This window comes from Elaeis guineensis, chromosome 8, assembly GCF_000442705.2.
Source record: "Elaeis guineensis isolate ETL-2024a chromosome 8, EG11, whole genome shotgun sequence".
NCBI lineage: Eukaryota > Viridiplantae > Streptophyta > Magnoliopsida > Arecales > Arecaceae > Elaeis > Elaeis guineensis.
Genome location: NC_026000.2, coordinates 2504407 through 2522422, shown reverse-complemented (window position 1 = coordinate 2522422; position 18016 = coordinate 2504407). Strand labels below are relative to the sequence as shown.

The window sequence follows — 18016 nt, the reverse complement described above, 5'->3', positions numbered from 1 at the left end:
GTATTAAGAAAAGAAATCCTCAGCCCCCTAGGCTCTGATTCATCTTCTATTACTGTTCTATGTTTTTTGTTTCAGTGACAGTGAGACTTCCATCCTATGGTTGTACTTCTAGAGGGCAAAAAATGAGAGGTTGAACTGGAAAATTATAAAAGTTTTACTGGTGCTGCAGGAGTTGTCTTATCCAAGGCTTCAATGGATACTGTTTGCCAAAAGAATTTGTTAGTTTGTGTTAGCACCAAAATACTAATTTGAAAGAAATATGATGAAAGGTATGAATCATATTACCTCTTGCCATGTTATGAAATCCTGCACCCTACAGCTGCATTGAGATTTCTTGTGATCTTCTAAATATGTATGTGAGGCCTGGCCCAAGCAACGAATCCAAAGTCTAAAATAAAAAAAAAAAAAAAGGAAGGAAAATAGGGGAGAAGACTCCCGAACGGAGTCTTCTTCCTCCTCTCGCCGGCTCTCAATCGGAGTCGGAAACGATCTCCCTCCGGTCCTATTTAAGGAGGAGATCCCTCCTCTCTCCTTTCCACCGAAAATCCTAAGCTCAAACGGCGGCAATCGCCGGAGATTCCTCACGGAGACCCGTCGCTGTGCCGTCCAATTTCTCGCCGGAAAAACCTCGCCGGCGTCGGAGGTAAGCTTCCTCCCTTTCCTCTCTCCTCCCCCTTCCTTTCCGTGCCGATGTGCACGCTCGCCGGCGACCAAAGTCGCCGGATTTTATTGCGAAAAAAAATTTTTTTTTGTCGTTTTTCCGTCGCCGGTGGTCACCGTTGACCACCGGTTTGGCCTCCTCTTACCGCGGATCGCCTCTCCTCCTGCCGACGGCAGTCTCACGCCGACCACGCCGCCGGTCGACCGCCCAACGAGGGGACCTTAAGGTCCCCTGTTTCAGCCCAAAAGAAGCCCACGGGAGAAGAAGAAAAGAAGAAGAAGAAGGAGGAGGAAAAGAAAAAGAAAAAGAAAAGAAGAAGGAAAAGAAAAGAAAAAAAAAGAAAAGAAAAAGAAAAGGGAAAAGGAAAAAGGAAAAAGGAAAAAAAAAAGAAAGAAGAAAAATAAAATAATAATAATATAATAATAATAAATATGATTTTCTCTCCTCTCTCTTTCATGAAGAAAAAGAAAAAAAAAAGAGAAAGAAAGAAAAGAAGAAAGAGAAAAATAAAATTAATTAATAAATAATGAGATAAATAATAAAATATGAGAAAGAGAGTTTCTCTCTCTTCCCTCTCTCTCTTCAGCTTGAATTAGTATTTTTCTCTCTCTAGAATTGGATTTTCTCTCTCTAGAATTCTCTCTCTAGATTATTTCTCTCTCCTAAGATTTTTAGAATTTTGAGAAGAATGATGATGAATTTAAATGATTCTCGTAATGAATTTTTGATCTGTGATCGTCGGACGATACACCGACATCCACTTTGATCAGATCAGGTATTTTTAGATTTTATTTCTCATGATCTTATTTAATTATCCACATGATAATTTTAGCATGATTTGATCTGATCGATCAGAATTTGTTAAATCATATTGTCTGAAGAATTCAAGATGAGTTTTCTCTCTCTAAAATTTTCTCTCTCTAGAATTTTCTCTCTCTAAAATATTCTCTCTCTTGATTGATTCTCTCTCTAAAAAAGGTTAGTGAATGAAGAAATTTTTTTTAATAAGTCTGATCTGATTCTAATGAAGAATCCTGATCCATGATTGTCAGACAGCGTACTGGCACCCACCTTAATCAGACCATAAATCTTTAGTTTTGATTATCCATGATTTCGATCTAGCCATGATTTGATTTGATCATGTTGGTTTCACCAATTGAGATATTGGACCAATCGTAATGTTGGATTGTGTCACCTGATCAATTTGAATTGTACCTCATGAATTTTCTCTCCTCTGATTTTCTCTCTCCACTTGATTTTATGAAATCGATGAAGAAACTTCGATCCTATCACTTCGAATCTGATTTGATCTGATAGTCAAACTTTGGATCATTTAGGTCCTAATTAGATTTTGATTAGATAAAATTAGATGATCGGACCCAATCTAAATCGTTGAAATATGGTATTCGTATTCTTTCTAATTATTGAAATTGATTCTGTATAGGATTGTGGATGTTTGATCATGGGATATCGCGATATGATCTACGAACAGAATTTTTGAAAGAAAATTTATAGAATTATATGGATTTATTGGAATACGTTTGAGGTAAGTAGTGTTTACTTTTACTGAATTTATCTGATAAATTATGAATTAAATAAATTTATGCATGCTTGCGATTGTAATTATTTATTGAAATAATTGTTGAAAATTATTTATGATGAAAGTTAATTGTAGAAAATTATTTATGATTGAAGTTATTTGTGGAGCAATTATTATGATGATATATGATCTCAAAGAATGTTATAATTGATTTGACTCGAATATCAATTAATTTTATTATTCTTGAAAATAATATATGAATTGGAAGACAATATAAAATTGACAACCTGACTGTGTTGAGGACCCCGCCAATGGGGGCATATACGTTGGCAATTGACTGTCCTGAGGATTTATGTCGCCAGTGAGACCAGCGACATGTCGCCAGATAGACCAGCGACAAAACCGTCAGCTAGACCAGCGGTTCCAAAGGACTTGGCTGCCAGATGATTCGCAGCCCACCGCAAGCAGATACGCGGTATTATGACCCTGCCACAGGGATAATGTGGTCATAGTCATGGTTGGTAAGAAGAATTTAAAAAAATTGATGAATTTAAGAAGAAAAGTATAATTAGAAATTATGATGAATTGACTTTTATATATGATTGACAGTATGAATATGATTTCATGAAATTACATATTGATTTGTTATGCATAGTATTATTTGCCTGATTATTCAGTTAAAGGTATACACTGCTTACTGGGCTATTTAGCTCATGATAAGTTTTATGTTTTTCTTACAGATCCAGAAAATTAGCATGATGTGGGATTTCGGTTGGGAGAGCGATTAGAGATGGAGTTAACTCATTGATTTAAGATTTTTCTCAGAATTGATTCAAGACTTTTAGTTTTGCTTTAGTGTTGACTTTGTCAAACAGTTACTTTCTTTTGAACACTAAGTTTTGATTTGTTATTTGAATTAAGGTTTGATTATTGAATAAAAAAAAAATTATTTAACTGTTTGTGAAGATATCATGATGAGATGCCTTGCATGCTTATGGAAAAAGTATTCCATAAGTATGCGGCGGTTGCCATGACCCTCGATTCAAATCTTGGGTCGGAGGCGTGACAATTAATATGGTATCAGAGCATAAGTGGATGAATTATGAAACATAGAATCAGATATAGAATGAGTGTAAGTGGATAGACACCAGAAACATTATAGTGTAGATCTTTGATGATTATAGTGGAAGAAATATTTATAAATTTTGATTAAACATTGAGATTATGTACGAAAGGATCACAATAGATTATAACATATAGAATTTGAAATATGATGGATGATCTATTGATCATGATATGATTAGTTAGATCTTGATCGAAAGTAATCACAAAAGGATTGATATAAAATTGTATTGTGCATTATGGTTATTAATTTGATCATTGGTTATTCAAGTGAATCGTAAGTTCAAATTCGATGTGAGAATAATACTATGATATTACTTTTAGTTGAGAAGTTGACTATTATTGGCAAGATAAAGATTTGATAATAAAATGTTGTTCCAGAATGGGCTAAGAAAGTTTTTTTTTTATGATGCTTGATTGAAATATTTATTGAAATTGAACTTGGTATGTGGATCATATATATAAAGTGGCATATTATGATGAATGTATATTTGAAGATATTGCAAAGAAGCCTATTTCTTATTGATGAAATCGATTATGAGGTTGTAGAATATTCATCGTACCGGAATCTTTAATCATCATCCTTAGATCTAGATAATAGATCTTATTATGCCTCTTAGAGACTACATGATGTGTATGAAATTTCAATTTAAAGATTTCGTATCTAAGTTGATTAAGAGATTTTCTGATATTATTGTTGAGGTTGTTAATGAAAAATTGATATCTTTAGATTAAGATAAAAGATATGATTTATATTTATCTCAGATTAAGAGATCCATGTGAATTTACAATTTAAAAATTTTGGATTTAAGAATTGATATGGAGTTCCTTTGCTTTTGTTAACGAGGTTCCTAATTGATTCTACTATTAAATGGAGATTTGATTTTTTTGAAGCTTGTATAATTGTTATGAAAGGATATTTGATAGATATTGAAGATCCTGATGATAGAAATTTAAAAAAAAAAAATAATGATTTGAAATTCTTATATATTCTGATTATGTCCAAATTTGATGGAGCATCGAAGAATTTTTTCGTTGATTTGACTTATCAAGATTTTTGGTTTGAAAATTATCGAATTGAATTGATATGAGAATTGAGATTTGATTCATATTGATTATAGTAAATCTATATGATGGTTTAAATATAATATTGGACTCAAGGGTTAATCAAGATTATTGTACACCAGTAAAAGTATGAATGAGAATCGAAAGTTAATCCTTGACTTCAATTGAAATTTAAAATTTTAGATCTTTTCTATTGATAAGATAAAGAAATAATTTGATCAAAAATTTTTTTTGATGAACCTAAAAAATTTTGATTGTTAAATCAGAGTGCGCAGCGGAAGCATGGTAATCTGGATTACTTTGAGTAAGTCAGGAATGTTGATTCTTTGAGTCAAAGAATTATGATAGATGATATGGTTTGATACAAGAAAATTTATTAACATTAGAAAGAATAATATTTTAAAATTTTAAATTATTTTAGATATCCTAATGTGACTTTTTAAAAGTAGTGCTTCCACCTACTATGCTACAAAAATAATTAGCATCCTAATTTTAGGATGAGTGGACCTTTGATTTTAGATTTAGAATATTTAGAGATAAATTTTTTCTATCCTAGAATTAAATTTTATAATTTTTTAATTACTAGGAAGAACTTGAGATTGTTTATCGAATGATGATTTTGATCTTAGATTATTATACTCAAATATTTATCTCCAGGGTATAATGAAATTTGAAGTTAGAATTCTTTTGATCATTATTATTTCTCTGACTGAATGGAAAAGATTGAGGTTATCTATTGATATTGACGATTGTTCTACAAAAGATGGATTGGAGTTATTTATAATTTAATTTGATAATGAATCGATTAATTAAGAGTTGTTAATGTTTAGATAAAGAAAATTGATATACTTACTTAGAATAGAGATATTGAAAAATATAGTTTTGATTTAGATCAAATTTTGAGTTATTGATTTTTATTATGGAATGACTTAATGATAAAATTTGCTTCAAGAATTAGAATATTTAAGAGTTTGAGGGTTTGAGTAAAAAAATTTTGATGACTAGAAAATAGTGATATTGATTCAATCAACAATGGTGATACTGATCTTTATGAAATGACTTAATGATGAAGCTGCATCGAGAATTAAATATCAAAAGTTCGGAAATGAGATTGAAATGATAAATTTTCAATCTTTGAAAGTATGAATAAGAGGAAATATTTTTAAATTTTGATTAATTGGGATGTCATCATATGATTCATAGAAGTATGTTTTTCCTATCTTATGATGGGTTGGAATTAAGAGTGGTTAATATTTTGAAATAAATAAATAAATAAATAAATGATGATGAATGAAGTTCTTATGCAAGAATAGAGACATTGACCTTCTTCTATTCACAAGAGATAGATTTGATTTGAGTCATGAGATATTGAACATTATTTTACAGAAAATGAGATCATAATTTTGAAATCTTGAAATATTGAAAATCTTTGAGATGTTGATCTTGATAAATAAGAAAATGGATGGTTTCGTTCAGATCGATATTTGATGTACCGATTTTTTTCTTATGAAATGATTTAAGAATGAATTTATATCAAGAATTAAAATATTTGTGGATGAGATTCAAATAAGAAACTATGAAGACTCAAGCAAGGAAAAATTTCGAGGACAAAATTTCTTTTAGAGGGGAAGAATGTGAGGCCTGGCCCAAGCAACGAATCCAAAGCCCAAAACAAAAAAAAAAAAAAAGGAAGGAAAACAGGGGAGAAGACTCCCGAACGGAGTATTCTTCCTCCTCTCGCCGGCTCCCAATCGGAGTCGGAAACGATCTCCCTCCGGTCCTATTTAAGGAGGAGATCCCTCCTCTCTCCTTTCCACCGAAAAACAAAAACTCCAGGTGAAGTCTTATCTACAACCAGAAGCTATGACCTACAATTGGTTTGGTTATCTATGTGCAGATTAAGCTGGGGTTAAGGAGCTCAACCTGAAATCCACGTGGAAGAACCCAAATGGGACAATTGGGAATATTGAAAATTCTGTATGCTTGGATAATCTGCCTTGACTGCATTTTAAAGGTTGTTAGTGCCTGGGTAACTATTTTTTCATGTAAACACGTTTTTTCTGCAGGTACAGTTTGAGAGCTACTTGTCTGTAAAAACATGCCACATTGTATGCCTGAGCATGTCTAGCCATATCATATATACCTGCCTAACTTGAAGTGTGCTGTTCTCATGATGGACAGGGCTCATATATTGGAAAGGGGTTTGGTGGGGGTGGGGGGGGGGGGGGGGGTACATGAAAGAATGCATTTGGTGATCAGTTAGAGCAACTGATGCAGTTTAAATTAGTATCTGGTAGAAGGAATCATGGTTCATGTTTCATTTTGATGAAGTTTTGTATTAAGAAAAGAAATCCTCAGCCCCCTAGGCTCTGATTCACCTTCTATTACTGTTCTATGTTTTTTGTTTCAGTGACAGTGAGACTTCCATCCTATGGTTGTACTTCTAGAGGGCAAAAAATGAGAGGTTGAACTGGAAAATTATAAAAGTTTTACTGGTGCTGCAGGAGTTGTCTTATCCAAGGCTTCAATGGATACTGTTTGCCAAAAGAATTTGTTAGTTTGTGTTAGCACCAAAATACTAATTTGAAAGAAATATGATGAAAGGTATGAATCATATTACCTCTTGCCATGTTATGAAATCCTGCACCCTACAGCTGCATTGAGATTTCTTGTGATCTTCTAAATATGTATGTGAGGCCTGGCCCAAGCAACGAATCCAAAGCCCAAAACAAAAAAAAAAAAAAAGGAAGGAAAATAGGGGAGAAGACTCCCGAACGGAGTCTTCTTCCTCCTCTCGCCGGCTCCCAATCGGAGTCGGAAACGATCTCCCTCCGGTCCTATTTAAGGAGGAGATCCCTCCTCTCTCCTTTCCACCGAAAATCCTAAGCTCAAACGGCGGCAATCGCCGGAGATTCCTCACGGAGACCCGTCGCTGTGCCGTCCAATTTCTCGCCGGAAAAACCTTGCCGGCGTCGGAGGTAAGCTTCCTCCCCTTCCTCTCTCCTCTCCCTTCCTTTTCGTGCCGATGTGCACGCTCGCCGGCGACCGAAGTCGCCGGATTTTATTGCGGAAAATTTTTTTTTTGCCATTTTTCTGTCGCCGATGGTCACCGTCGACCACCGGTTTGGCCTCCTCTTACCGCGGATCGCCTCTCCTCCTGCCGACGGCAGTCTCACGCCGATCACGCCGCCGGCCGGCCGCCAAACGAGGGGACCTTAAGGTCCTCTGTTTCAGTCCAAAAGAAGCCCACGGGAGAAGAAGAAAAGAAGAAGAAGGAGAAGGAAAAGAAAAAGAAAAAGAAAAGAAGGAAAAGAAAAGAAAAAAAAGAAAAGAAAAAGAAGAAAAAGAAAAGAAAAAGAAAAGGGAAAAGGAAAAAAAAAGAAAGAAGAAAATAAAATAATAATAATATAATAATAATAAATAGGATTTTCTCTCCTCTCTCTTCCATGAAGAAAAAGAAAAAAAAAAGAGAGAAAGAAAGAAAAGAAGAAAGAGAAAAATAAAATTAATTAATAAATAATGAGATAAATAATAAAATATGAGAAAGAGAGTTTCTCTCTCTTCCCTCTCTCTCTTCAGCTTGAATTAGTATTTTTCTCTCTCTAGAATTGGATTTTCTCTCTCTACTTTCTCTCTCTAAAATCCTCTCTCTAGATTATTTCTCTCTCCTAAGATTTTTAAAATTTTGAGAAGAATGATGATGAATTTAAATGATTCTCGTAATGGATTTTTGATCTGTGATCGTCGGACGATACACCGACATCCACTTTGATCAGATCAGGTATTTTTAGATTTTATTTCTCATGATCTTATTTAATTATCCACATGATAATTTTAGCATGATTTGATCTGATCGATCAGAATTTGTTAAATCATATTGTCTGAAGAATTCAAGGTGAGTTTTCTCTCTCTAGAATTTTCTCTCTCTAAAATATTCTCTCTCTTGATTGATTCTCTCTCTAAAAAAGGTTAGTGAATGAAGAAATTTCTTTTAATAAGTCTGATCTGATTCTAATGAAGAATCCTGATCCATGATTGTCAGACAGCGTACTGGCACCCACCTTAATCAGACCATGAATCTTTAGATTTGATTATCCATGATTCCGATCTAGCCATGATTTGATTTGATCATGTTGGTTTCACCAATTGAGATATTGGACCAATCGTAATGTTGGATTGTGTCACCTGATCAATTTGAATTGTACCTCATGAATTTTCTCTCCTCTGATTTTCTCTCTCCACTTGATTTTATGAAATCGATGAAGAAACCTCGATCCTATCACTTCGAATCTGATTTGATCTGATAGTCAAACTTTGGATCATTTAGGTCCTAATTAGATTTTGATTAGATAAAATTAGATGATCGGACCCAATCTAAACCGTTGAAATATGGTATTCGTATTCTTTCTAATTATTGAAATTGATTCTGTATAGGATTGTGGATGTTTGATCATGGGATATCGCGATATGATCTACGAACAAAATTTTTGGAAGAAAATTTATAGAATTTTATGGATTATTGGAATGCGTTCGAGGTAAGTAATATTTCACTTTTTCTAGATTTATCGATAAATTATAATGTATTTTTCTGACATGATTTGTGAAACGATGCATGAATTGGATGAATGATATTTTATTATGAAAATATCTTATTTAAAATGTTATGATGAAGCATGATTGAACATATTGATTTCATGATGCATTACATTGATTGATTTCGATACTACATGATTATATGTTTTATTATCGAAATTAAAATATGAAACATGATTTATGAAGAATTATGATATAAGAAACAATAAGAATTGACAACCTGACTATGTAAAGGACCCTGCCAATGGGGGCATGTACGTTGGCAATTGATTGTCCTGAGGGTTTATGTCGCCAGCGAGACCAGCGACATGTCGCCAGAGAGACCAGCGACAAACCGCCAGCAAGACCAGCAGTTCCAAAGGACATCGCTGCCAGATGATTCGCAGCCTACCGCAAGCAGATACGCGGTATTATGACCCTGCCACAGGGAAAATGTGGTAATAGCTCATGGTTGATAAAAAGAAATTGAAGAACAAAAGAAATTGAAATCCCGAAAGAAACTTGAAATTTCGAAAAAGAAATGAATTTGGCATGAATTATATTGCATAATTGAAATTGATTTCGAATTGATGAACTCTATATGCTTATTTTCTATAAATGATTATTTACTTATATGCCTGATGAAATCTGTTGAGAAGTGATCGTTGCTTACTGGACTGTCTAGCTCATTACCTCTTATTTTACTGTTTTTACAGATGTTGAGGAATTAAGATGATACAAGATATGAATAGAAGAGTGATCAGAAGCAGAATCTTCGTACTTTTATTTTAGGTTGAAAGGCTTATTGAATTTGATGCAAAGCCTTTGAATTATTGTTGAAATTATTGAGATATTAAAGAAAAAAAAATTTAGGTCATTATATTTTAGATTTTAATTGTTGACTAATTATTCCGCTGTTGTTTTAGGATAGTATGATAAGATGCCTTGCATGCTTATGGGAAGAGTTTTCTATGAGTATGCGACGGTTGCCATGACCCTCGATTCAAAATCTCGGATCGGGGGCGTGACAATGTAGTAATGAGTCCTTCTTACTGAATTTGTTACATATTTAATGCCACCCTGCAGGTTTAAGGACATGCCAGAAATCCAGATTCGAGGCTGCAGAAATCTTGTGAGTTGTCTCCAATTGCTTAGCATTATTGGCGCATTCAAATATTTTAGTATTTAACATGTATGAATGATGTTTATGATGACATGGCTGCATTTCCACCGAATAAGAGCGAAGGTCCGTTATGCATGGGCTTGGAAGAACCATGATGGAAATGTATAGAATGATTTCATAGCTCGAGTTCTGCACTTGTGAATTTGTGTATGTATTGCCGGAGTCAAAAGTAATTTTGGTAAGTTATGGATCTATAACTTTTGAAAACTAGAGTAGGAATGATATGTTCTAGTCACCATGTGTAATTCCTTTCCCTGTATTTTCAGGTTGTCAGTCTCTTGGTTTAATTTCACCAATACTGTTATATATGCCTATAGTAAATTTGTTGGCTTGTCAGGATAAAAATCCCTATCTCTAGATTTCTATATAATCAACTCTAGCTTTATTTTACCCATCCACTATGATACATGGTAAGAGCACAAGACTTGGTAGTTCTACAATATGCATTTGAATGTGGTTCCTTCCCATATCGAGGGTTTCAAGTGCATTCTGAACAAGAGAAGATTTTGCGTTCATTTTGGTTGAATGTAACCACAATCCTGAACTCTGACTACCTGTGCTTATTGATAAACCTTCTGTAACAATTTATTTGGTGTGAATTGTTCTATATAATTCTTCGGTTATTTTTTGCTTTATCTGTTGATTATCAAGTCTTTATATTTTGAAATTGTTTTTTTCCCCTTTCAAACATCATTGCCATGTGGTCTATAGTGTTCAGCTCTAAGGTATCACTGATTGAAATGGCAGTTCCAATCCTTGCAACTGTGATAGGGTGTCTGGTTGCTAGTCTCATGGCTTTTCTTAACGGGGAATAGCTTCTGTATCTGGGGCTTTTGGCAATAGCATCCCGTGAAAGTCTTTCTTTTGTCAATAACCAACTTATTATCTAGTTTAAATATGCGACCTGCACTGCCTGTGGTACACAAAATATTTCTCTTTATTTTTCTAGTTGAGCTCCAGTACATCATTGGTCCGAGTCCGAACAAATCCGACACGAAGCCCGAACAGTGTCAGCACTCCACCGGAAGCGGATAAAGTTCTTTGAAAGGATGAGGCTCTTTGACTTGAATCTTTTCGATTCTTGTCTCTTTGTTCTCCATCAGAACATTGCTAGCGGCACTCTTTGTCCTCAAACTCACGGCCTCCAACTGCCGCTGCAGCCGGCGGAGGAAAAGATTTCCTTCCCTTGCTTCTCCCGTCCCCCACACCCTCTAATTCCTTGGAATCCCTCGCCCCCGGAGGTGTGACTTTTTTGAGTAGGCGGAAGATGGCTTGGGATGTCCAGAGGTCTTAGTGGGTCGTTGGAGTCATCATCTTGTAGCGACAGCCTTTACAAGTATGCAATGAAAGAACTTGTGGGTGCCTCAGTTTAGGGTCAGGAATGTGAAGTTTTGGAGACGATATGAGGAGAACCACCATGAGGAAGGGGATGGGTTTTGTTCTCGACTGGCAGCTCGTCACCAGTGCTCCGAGAATGTTGCTATCTTTTGGGTTCTTACTATAAAGGAGGGGGCTGGTCCAATCGGATCTGGATTGGGCTCGGGCCTTGACTTTCATAAATGTTTGAGCCTAAGCTCGACTTGAAGTCCTCCAAAAGAATTTTGGGCTCGGCTCAAGTAGAGGTGTGCCCCGATTTATTTCCAGCCCTACTGATAAAGTTGGCCAGCGATGGTGGATTACGAAATAGGCCGGACGTGAATTCAGCATTAAAGAAATCCACTGGTGGCTTTAAGATATGTGTAGGTGGATGAGTAAAAAAGGTCGGAGTGCTTTGAGATATGCGTAGTGGGTGATCCAATGGTGGATTTATATGAAGCCGGACATCCACGTTGAACTCCGGATCAAAACCTTCCCATGTGGTTTCTCTAGGATCCAAATCTCCCACACTTTGCCTCATGCGGTGAGTGATCGCATGTGGACTCTGATCCAACGATGGGTGATCGGAGACTCCGATCATGCTTCTCATCTGCTTCTTATACCATGACTTAATTGAAGACAATTTTCGCAAGAATTGGAGACAGTTCTCAATGCAATATGTGATGGCGGAACCTTTATAAATAATCAGCGTCTGCAGTTCAAGGCACTTCTCAACGCAATTCTCGAATCCCGGAGTGATAGGAAACAGGATTGCGTGAGGGTTACGTGACATGAGCCGCACGTGAGGTCCCCGCCTCGTCGGCCTCTTGTTCACGATGCTACGAGGAGACCTCGCTCTCTACAGTTTTATTTCTCCCAGCTGGAGCTAGCCTAGTTGGACGCAATGTCAATATATGTTGTCCTGGTTTCAGGATTTTAACATAGAAAAAGCCGGCAACCACATGCAATGGCAGCATTAATAAGAAGGTAGTGTAGTCTAGAGACGTAGCCAAAGGACATATGAGCACTTGAAGGGTAGGGCTGTTTGCTGGAAGTTGAAACTAAAGGGAGGCCGGATACTTTTCCTTGTGCATCCTGGTTGTTCTTGGGTTGCAAGTTGGCTTTAATCGACAACATCATGTGGACTTGTGCATGCAAACTCATTTACATGTGGACACTAAATCTATCGTATCAGCCACTCAAGAGGTCATCAAATCAAAGGTGATTATTTTACGCCCCCCCCCCCAAAAAAAAAAAAAAAACACTCAAAGGTGATTATGCAAGTTAACTGCAAGTTAACTTCTTTTTTTTTTTTTTTATTCTTAATATAAGGCGAAGACTTGCATCAAAATATGAGGCGAAGACTTTTATTATTATTATTATTATTATTTTTAAGAGAGAGATCCACCCATGTGATATTATCTAGATCTAAATCTAATTCTTTGAAGCACCATCTAAAACTGGAACCTAGGACCTCCGCTCGCTTGAACTCAGAATCTTGGCGTAAGGAGAACTTGAAATGGTTGGCAATAAACAGAAAGATTTTTTAATCTACTCTGGAATTAGTTTTACCAAAAACTCAGGAATTAGAAAACACCATAGAATTATGGCCATAACACAGAGAAACGCCTTGCCGTCCGGCGACCGCAGCGGTCGTTCCTCCTCACGGATCACAAGGACCATCGCCCGCCAACCCAACAGCGTTTCTTTTACGCATTTCCCCCGATCCCCAGAAAAACGGTCTCAAAAATAAAATAAAAAAAGACACCATGCATCCTCCAGAACTCTTAAAACACCTTCCCCCCCTCTCTCTCTCTCTCCTTATAAGCCTCAAGCCCAACCCTAACCCTGAACCTGATTCTACTCTCCATCTTCTATATATTCCTACCATATACCAACAAATAAGTATGCAAAACATTCAAGCTTCACACCCCTTACTCTCCTTTGGAAAGGCCTGTTTGTCACACAACTACTTGATGGCCAACGACATACTAAACAAGAAAGCCAGCCAAACGGCCGGTTGTGAGATACTACCAGACCCTACTTCTCATTCACATCTTTTCATTCCAAGAGAATTTCTTAGGCCTGTGAACAGCATGAACAGGTTCGACTCCCGTCGAGAAGCGCCGAAGAGGCCGTGGGACGAGAATGGAAGCCTCTACTTGAGCACCAGCGCTCCTAATTTCTACCCAGGAATCACCAGCGGCGCTGGCGGTAATGCAAGTGCAATGCGTGCGCTGCCTCCACCGGTTATCAACTCCCGAAAGCTCCCCGGGCTGTCGACGGCCCTCGACGATCACGTGGCTTCCACCGTCGTCCCTTCGGTTACTGTCGTCCTCGAGGGCCGCTCCATCTGTCACCGCATCCATCTCCACAAGCACAGCAGCTACAAGAGCTTGGCAGTGGCCCTACGCCGCATGTTTGTCGATGTGGACGACAACAAAGGCCTGGGTGAGAGTGGGCCCGACGGGCTCGATCTCTCCAACGCCGTGCCGGGCTACATGGTTGCCTATGAAGACATGGAAGATGACCTCCTCCTCGCCGGTGATCTTAACTGGAAGTGCGTTAGTTTATTAATTCTACCTACGAGCTTTTCTTTTCTTTTCTTTTTCCCTCTCCTCTCCTCTCCTGTGAACATATAAAAAAAAAATTTATGTTTTTAATTGATCTGACTTCTGATTGGCCTTATCAGGGATTTTGTCCGTGTGACTAAGAGAATTCGGATAATACCAGCGAAGGCGAGCCGCCGGAAGCACTGCAAAGGGGCATGAGTGTTATATAAGTTGTGGTGTGAAGTTTGTATTTTTATTATTTTATAAATTTTATTCCTCATTAAGCAAGGCTGTCACTCGTTCTCTTCGGAGGTTGCTTTTGCAGGAGCATATGATCTGATATGATATGAAACGAAAGTTTCCTTGGGATAGGATTGCAATTAATTTGGAGCCTTGGAGGTATGAAACTGTGAATGGATGATGCCTATGCATGGCTGTTGGTTGAGGGATGTGACCGGGGTATAGATGCATGGCTTTTCAATTGGTGTCCCGTCTCCATCAGATGCTTGAGGTCTTTCTGTTGAGTTTGAATCATCACCTTGGCAATTAGTAAAAAGGTGGCACCTTGTAGTTTCCCTAGCTTTTTCTTTTTCTTTTGATAAAATGGATGAATTAACTCATTAAAATGAATATTTATATGTCCATATGCATGAAGATCAAATAGTGAAATATCTAAAAGTTGGTGTAGAAGACATGTTGGAGAATGCCAAAGCGTAGATCCAGTGTGATCAGTCACGTAACTTACTGTTCAATCTACAGCACTATTAGCTTTTCAATAAAAATTTTCTAGTTTTGTTGCCAATAAAATCGGTAATCATATCCTAGTTTGATCTTGCATTTTAATATAATTGATTTGATTTGCTATATATTTTTATGTTGTGATCTTGCTTTTTAATATGCGATGCCTTTATTTCAATCCATTTATTCGAGTTAATATACTCCCAGTCTAAGGAATGAGTTGGCACTGCCACCAATTTCCCCCCATCTTTAGACTTACTATATCTTTTTTTTTTTTTTTAAAAAAAAATACTTACTAGAATGAATGGCCTATCATGTTCTTGATGAGATTTAGCAGCAAAGTTGGTTAATGCCTTAGATTTTTACATGTTAACCATCACCAAATTTCTTTGTATGAGGAATTCCGGATGTGGCTCAATCATGTCACCTAAAAATAATTAAATTCTTGAGTAAGATAAAACTGATGTCTCAGTGGGAATATATGACCTCATGAAGTCCTGACCATTTGCATTGCTTAATAAAGTAGAGCAAATATGATTAACTGTTATATATTTTTCCAAGTAGTCTTCGGATTAATCAATGGATCGCAGTTGCAAAATTAATTAAGCAAATTAAAGTGTAACATGGCTCTAATACAAGTTTCAAGAAAATGCTTATATATCTTAATGCAAATTTGTATATAATCAAAAATAATCCAAAATACTGATTCCAGTTCCACGAGATATAAGGGTTAGGGCGCTGACAGCACATGCATGAATTTGCGGTCCACCGTACAGTCTTTCGTCATGCCATACATTGCCGCTTGTTCGTAAGCTAACGCTAACACGAAACAGAAGCGGATGAGCAGATGTCTCCGTGCTTATGGCTCTTCCATGACGTAGAATCAAATAGAGTGCTGACTCCAATTTTCCTTCGTACCATACTTGGAGATAGGTGATGCACGTGATTAAGGGAGTCAAAAAGCAAGAAGTGGCGTCAAGGCAGCCCATGGTTCATGGTTTTAAACTAAAAAATTAAGAACACACTTAAAGAGCTGTTTTTTTTCTTTAAAATAATTTCCTGTTGGCCTCGAAACTATGAAAATCTATGTAGAGAGAGAGAGAGAGAGAGAGAGCATAAAAGGGATCTGCGTTTGATGTGTAGCTTAAACCTTCTTAAACCTATAGATTCTCCATGCATGTGATCCACAGATTGTTGACCTATTGGCATATTATTTTAGGGCACAAAGACTAAATTGGGGTGGGAATGTTTAACTGTTTAACTTGATTCAGATCATTATAAATCGGCTTAGATTTAAAATAGTTAGGTTTGAATTTATATTTTTGACTTATTTAATAAATATATTAGATTCGAATGAATAGATTTTTGATTTATCTTATATCTAATTTGATGTATATCTAGTTCAATCTAATAATCTGACTGCCACCTCTAGACTAAATGTAATGATCGAATGAGCTATCAACAGATTGAACTAAGCTGGACCAAATCTCACATCCGCTGTTTCTTTCACCATGCCCATGTATCCAGCGCACCAAACTTGCTTGAGATGAACGGCCAAGCTTGCTTGAGATGAATGATTTAATAATTGACATTTGTGGGTGATATATACCTGTTTTCTTGCTCAATATCAAACTAATTCATGACTTGTCCACAAATATTCAAGCCCGCCAGAATGGATCCTACATCTTACTGATGTATGTTTCAGGTTCATACTCATTTATTACTTGTGCAAAGCAAACTTTTTTTTGACTAACTTGTTACGTGAAACTTTTACAAAAAAAAAAAAAAAAGCTTGGTACGTGAAACAAATTGAAGGATATGAAAATGGAAGGAAAACGAGGAGAATGGTTTAGATCCTCAAACCACATATTTTTGTCCTCAAATGTTGTTTGTGGTGCTTGTGCGTCTAAATTTCTCTATGCCAACTTCGTCTTTGGAGAGAAAGTGTCCATGTTGCGAGACAATCAATTGTTAGCTAACACGTGCGTCTTTCTAATAACAGGTCGTTGTGGTTGCAGAATATTTTTTGCCCCCATTTTCATATATATCGGACGTGGTCACAACTCTCAACTCTGGGAATGCCGTACAGTACATCCAAACTAGTAAAAAGTGGGGGAAAAAAAATGAAATGTGTTGGGGATACCCACCGACCGATCGACCGATGGCCGGAGGAACCGATCGACCGACTTACGGTCGAAGGGACCGACCGACCGACTGTCGGAAGGACCAACCGACCGACCACGGTCGAGCGGACCGACCGATCGACCGACGGCCGGACCGACCGACTGGCGGCCGGAGCGACCGACTGGCGGCCGGAGCGACCGACTGACGGACGCCATCACCGGCTAATTATCGGCTCACGACCGACTGAGGATATGTCGGGCGCACCTTTCCCGACCGACTGAACCGGGAGGTCTGATGGCCGACTTACGTAAAACTCGCCGACCAACGGAGGAGCCCGACGCCACTCAGCTGGCCACCGACTTAGGGTCGGTCGACTCCTCCAATCGCCGTACAGCCGTCAGACCTTGTCAGTTCTAACAGCAACATGCGGCACGGCCATCTGGAGGCACTGTCCCGCTGAGGGCATTGTCAACCCTGGTGATTTGACAGCCCCACAGCGACGTGACGTTTTCACGGCGACTCTAACAGTCTACAGTGAGTTGACAGTTCCTCACTTGTCTGTGCCATTAATGACGGCGCCATACCGTGCTCCACTATATAAACCGGGGAAGGCAACAGTGCAAGGGATCTCTCCACTTCTCGACTTCGAAACCACAGGCTTGCTCCTCCCTCACCCTCTCTCTCTCGATCGAGCTCTCTGTCTTCATTTCACTGTTGCCCAGTCACCTCTCTGACTTGACCGTCGGAGGGTCCCCGCCGGAGCCGCCTCCGGTCAGTGTGGACTTCTCGTTTTTGCAGGTGCACGCTCCCCGGCGATCGGACGATGAGGCGATTGGCCGCAACAGATTGGCGCGCCAGGAAGGGGCAAGGTCGGCGCCGACATAGCAAATTATGATGTAAAATGAATTTTTGTTGATAATGAAAGTTCAACGAATGTTTTATTTTACTCGACCTTCTCCCGAATGCAACTGTCAACTGACCGACTTAAGAGGGTCTCCATGCCCTTGATCGGCTTTGCCGGAGACGCCGTCACGACAGAGGGAGAAATCACCCTGCACGTGACGGTCGGCACCGAACCACGGCAAAGCACGGTCCACCTAACT

The 18016-nt window shown here is 37.9% G+C and overlaps 1 protein-coding gene and 1 long non-coding RNA gene across 3 annotated transcripts; both read left to right on the top strand.

Annotated features, from left to right (window-relative positions):
• Positions 1 to 6597: 6597 nt before the first annotated feature.
• On the top strand, positions 6598 to 12705 carry LOC140859754 (uncharacterized). Of its 2 annotated transcripts, none has more exons than XR_012143482.1 (3): positions 6598 to 6681; positions 6799 to 6992; positions 10047 to 12705. It is a non-coding gene; the product is annotated as an uncharacterized lncRNA (long non-coding RNA). The 2 variants fall into 2 exon arrangements; XR_012143483.1 differs by having other exon boundaries at positions 6623 to 6992; positions 10047 to 10321; positions 10410 to 12705.
• A 597-nt stretch (positions 12706 to 13302) lies between these two features.
• Positions 13303 to 14851, top strand: LOC105050942 (uncharacterized). Its single transcript, XM_010931170.2, has 2 exons — positions 13303 to 14059; positions 14192 to 14851. Exons 1-2 carry the CDS (start codon positions 13407 to 13409, stop codon positions 14268 to 14270), a joined length of 732 nt encoding a protein of 243 aa, XP_010929472.2. The 5' UTR covers positions 13303 to 13406; the 3' UTR covers positions 14271 to 14851.
• Positions 14852 to 18016: the final 3165 nt, after the last annotated feature.

What these genes read in the sequence shown, in the direction of transcription:
- LOC105050942 (XM_010931170.2), top strand. Translation starts at nt 13,407, where the DNA reads ATGCAAAACATTCAAGCTTCACACCCCTTACTCTCCTTTGGAAAGGCC. An exon ending in GCCGGTGATCTTAACTGGAA is followed by an intron (nt 14,060 to 14,191) that starts GTGCGTTAGTTT and finishes TGGCCTTATCAG; the next exon opens with GGATTTTGTCCGTGTGACTA.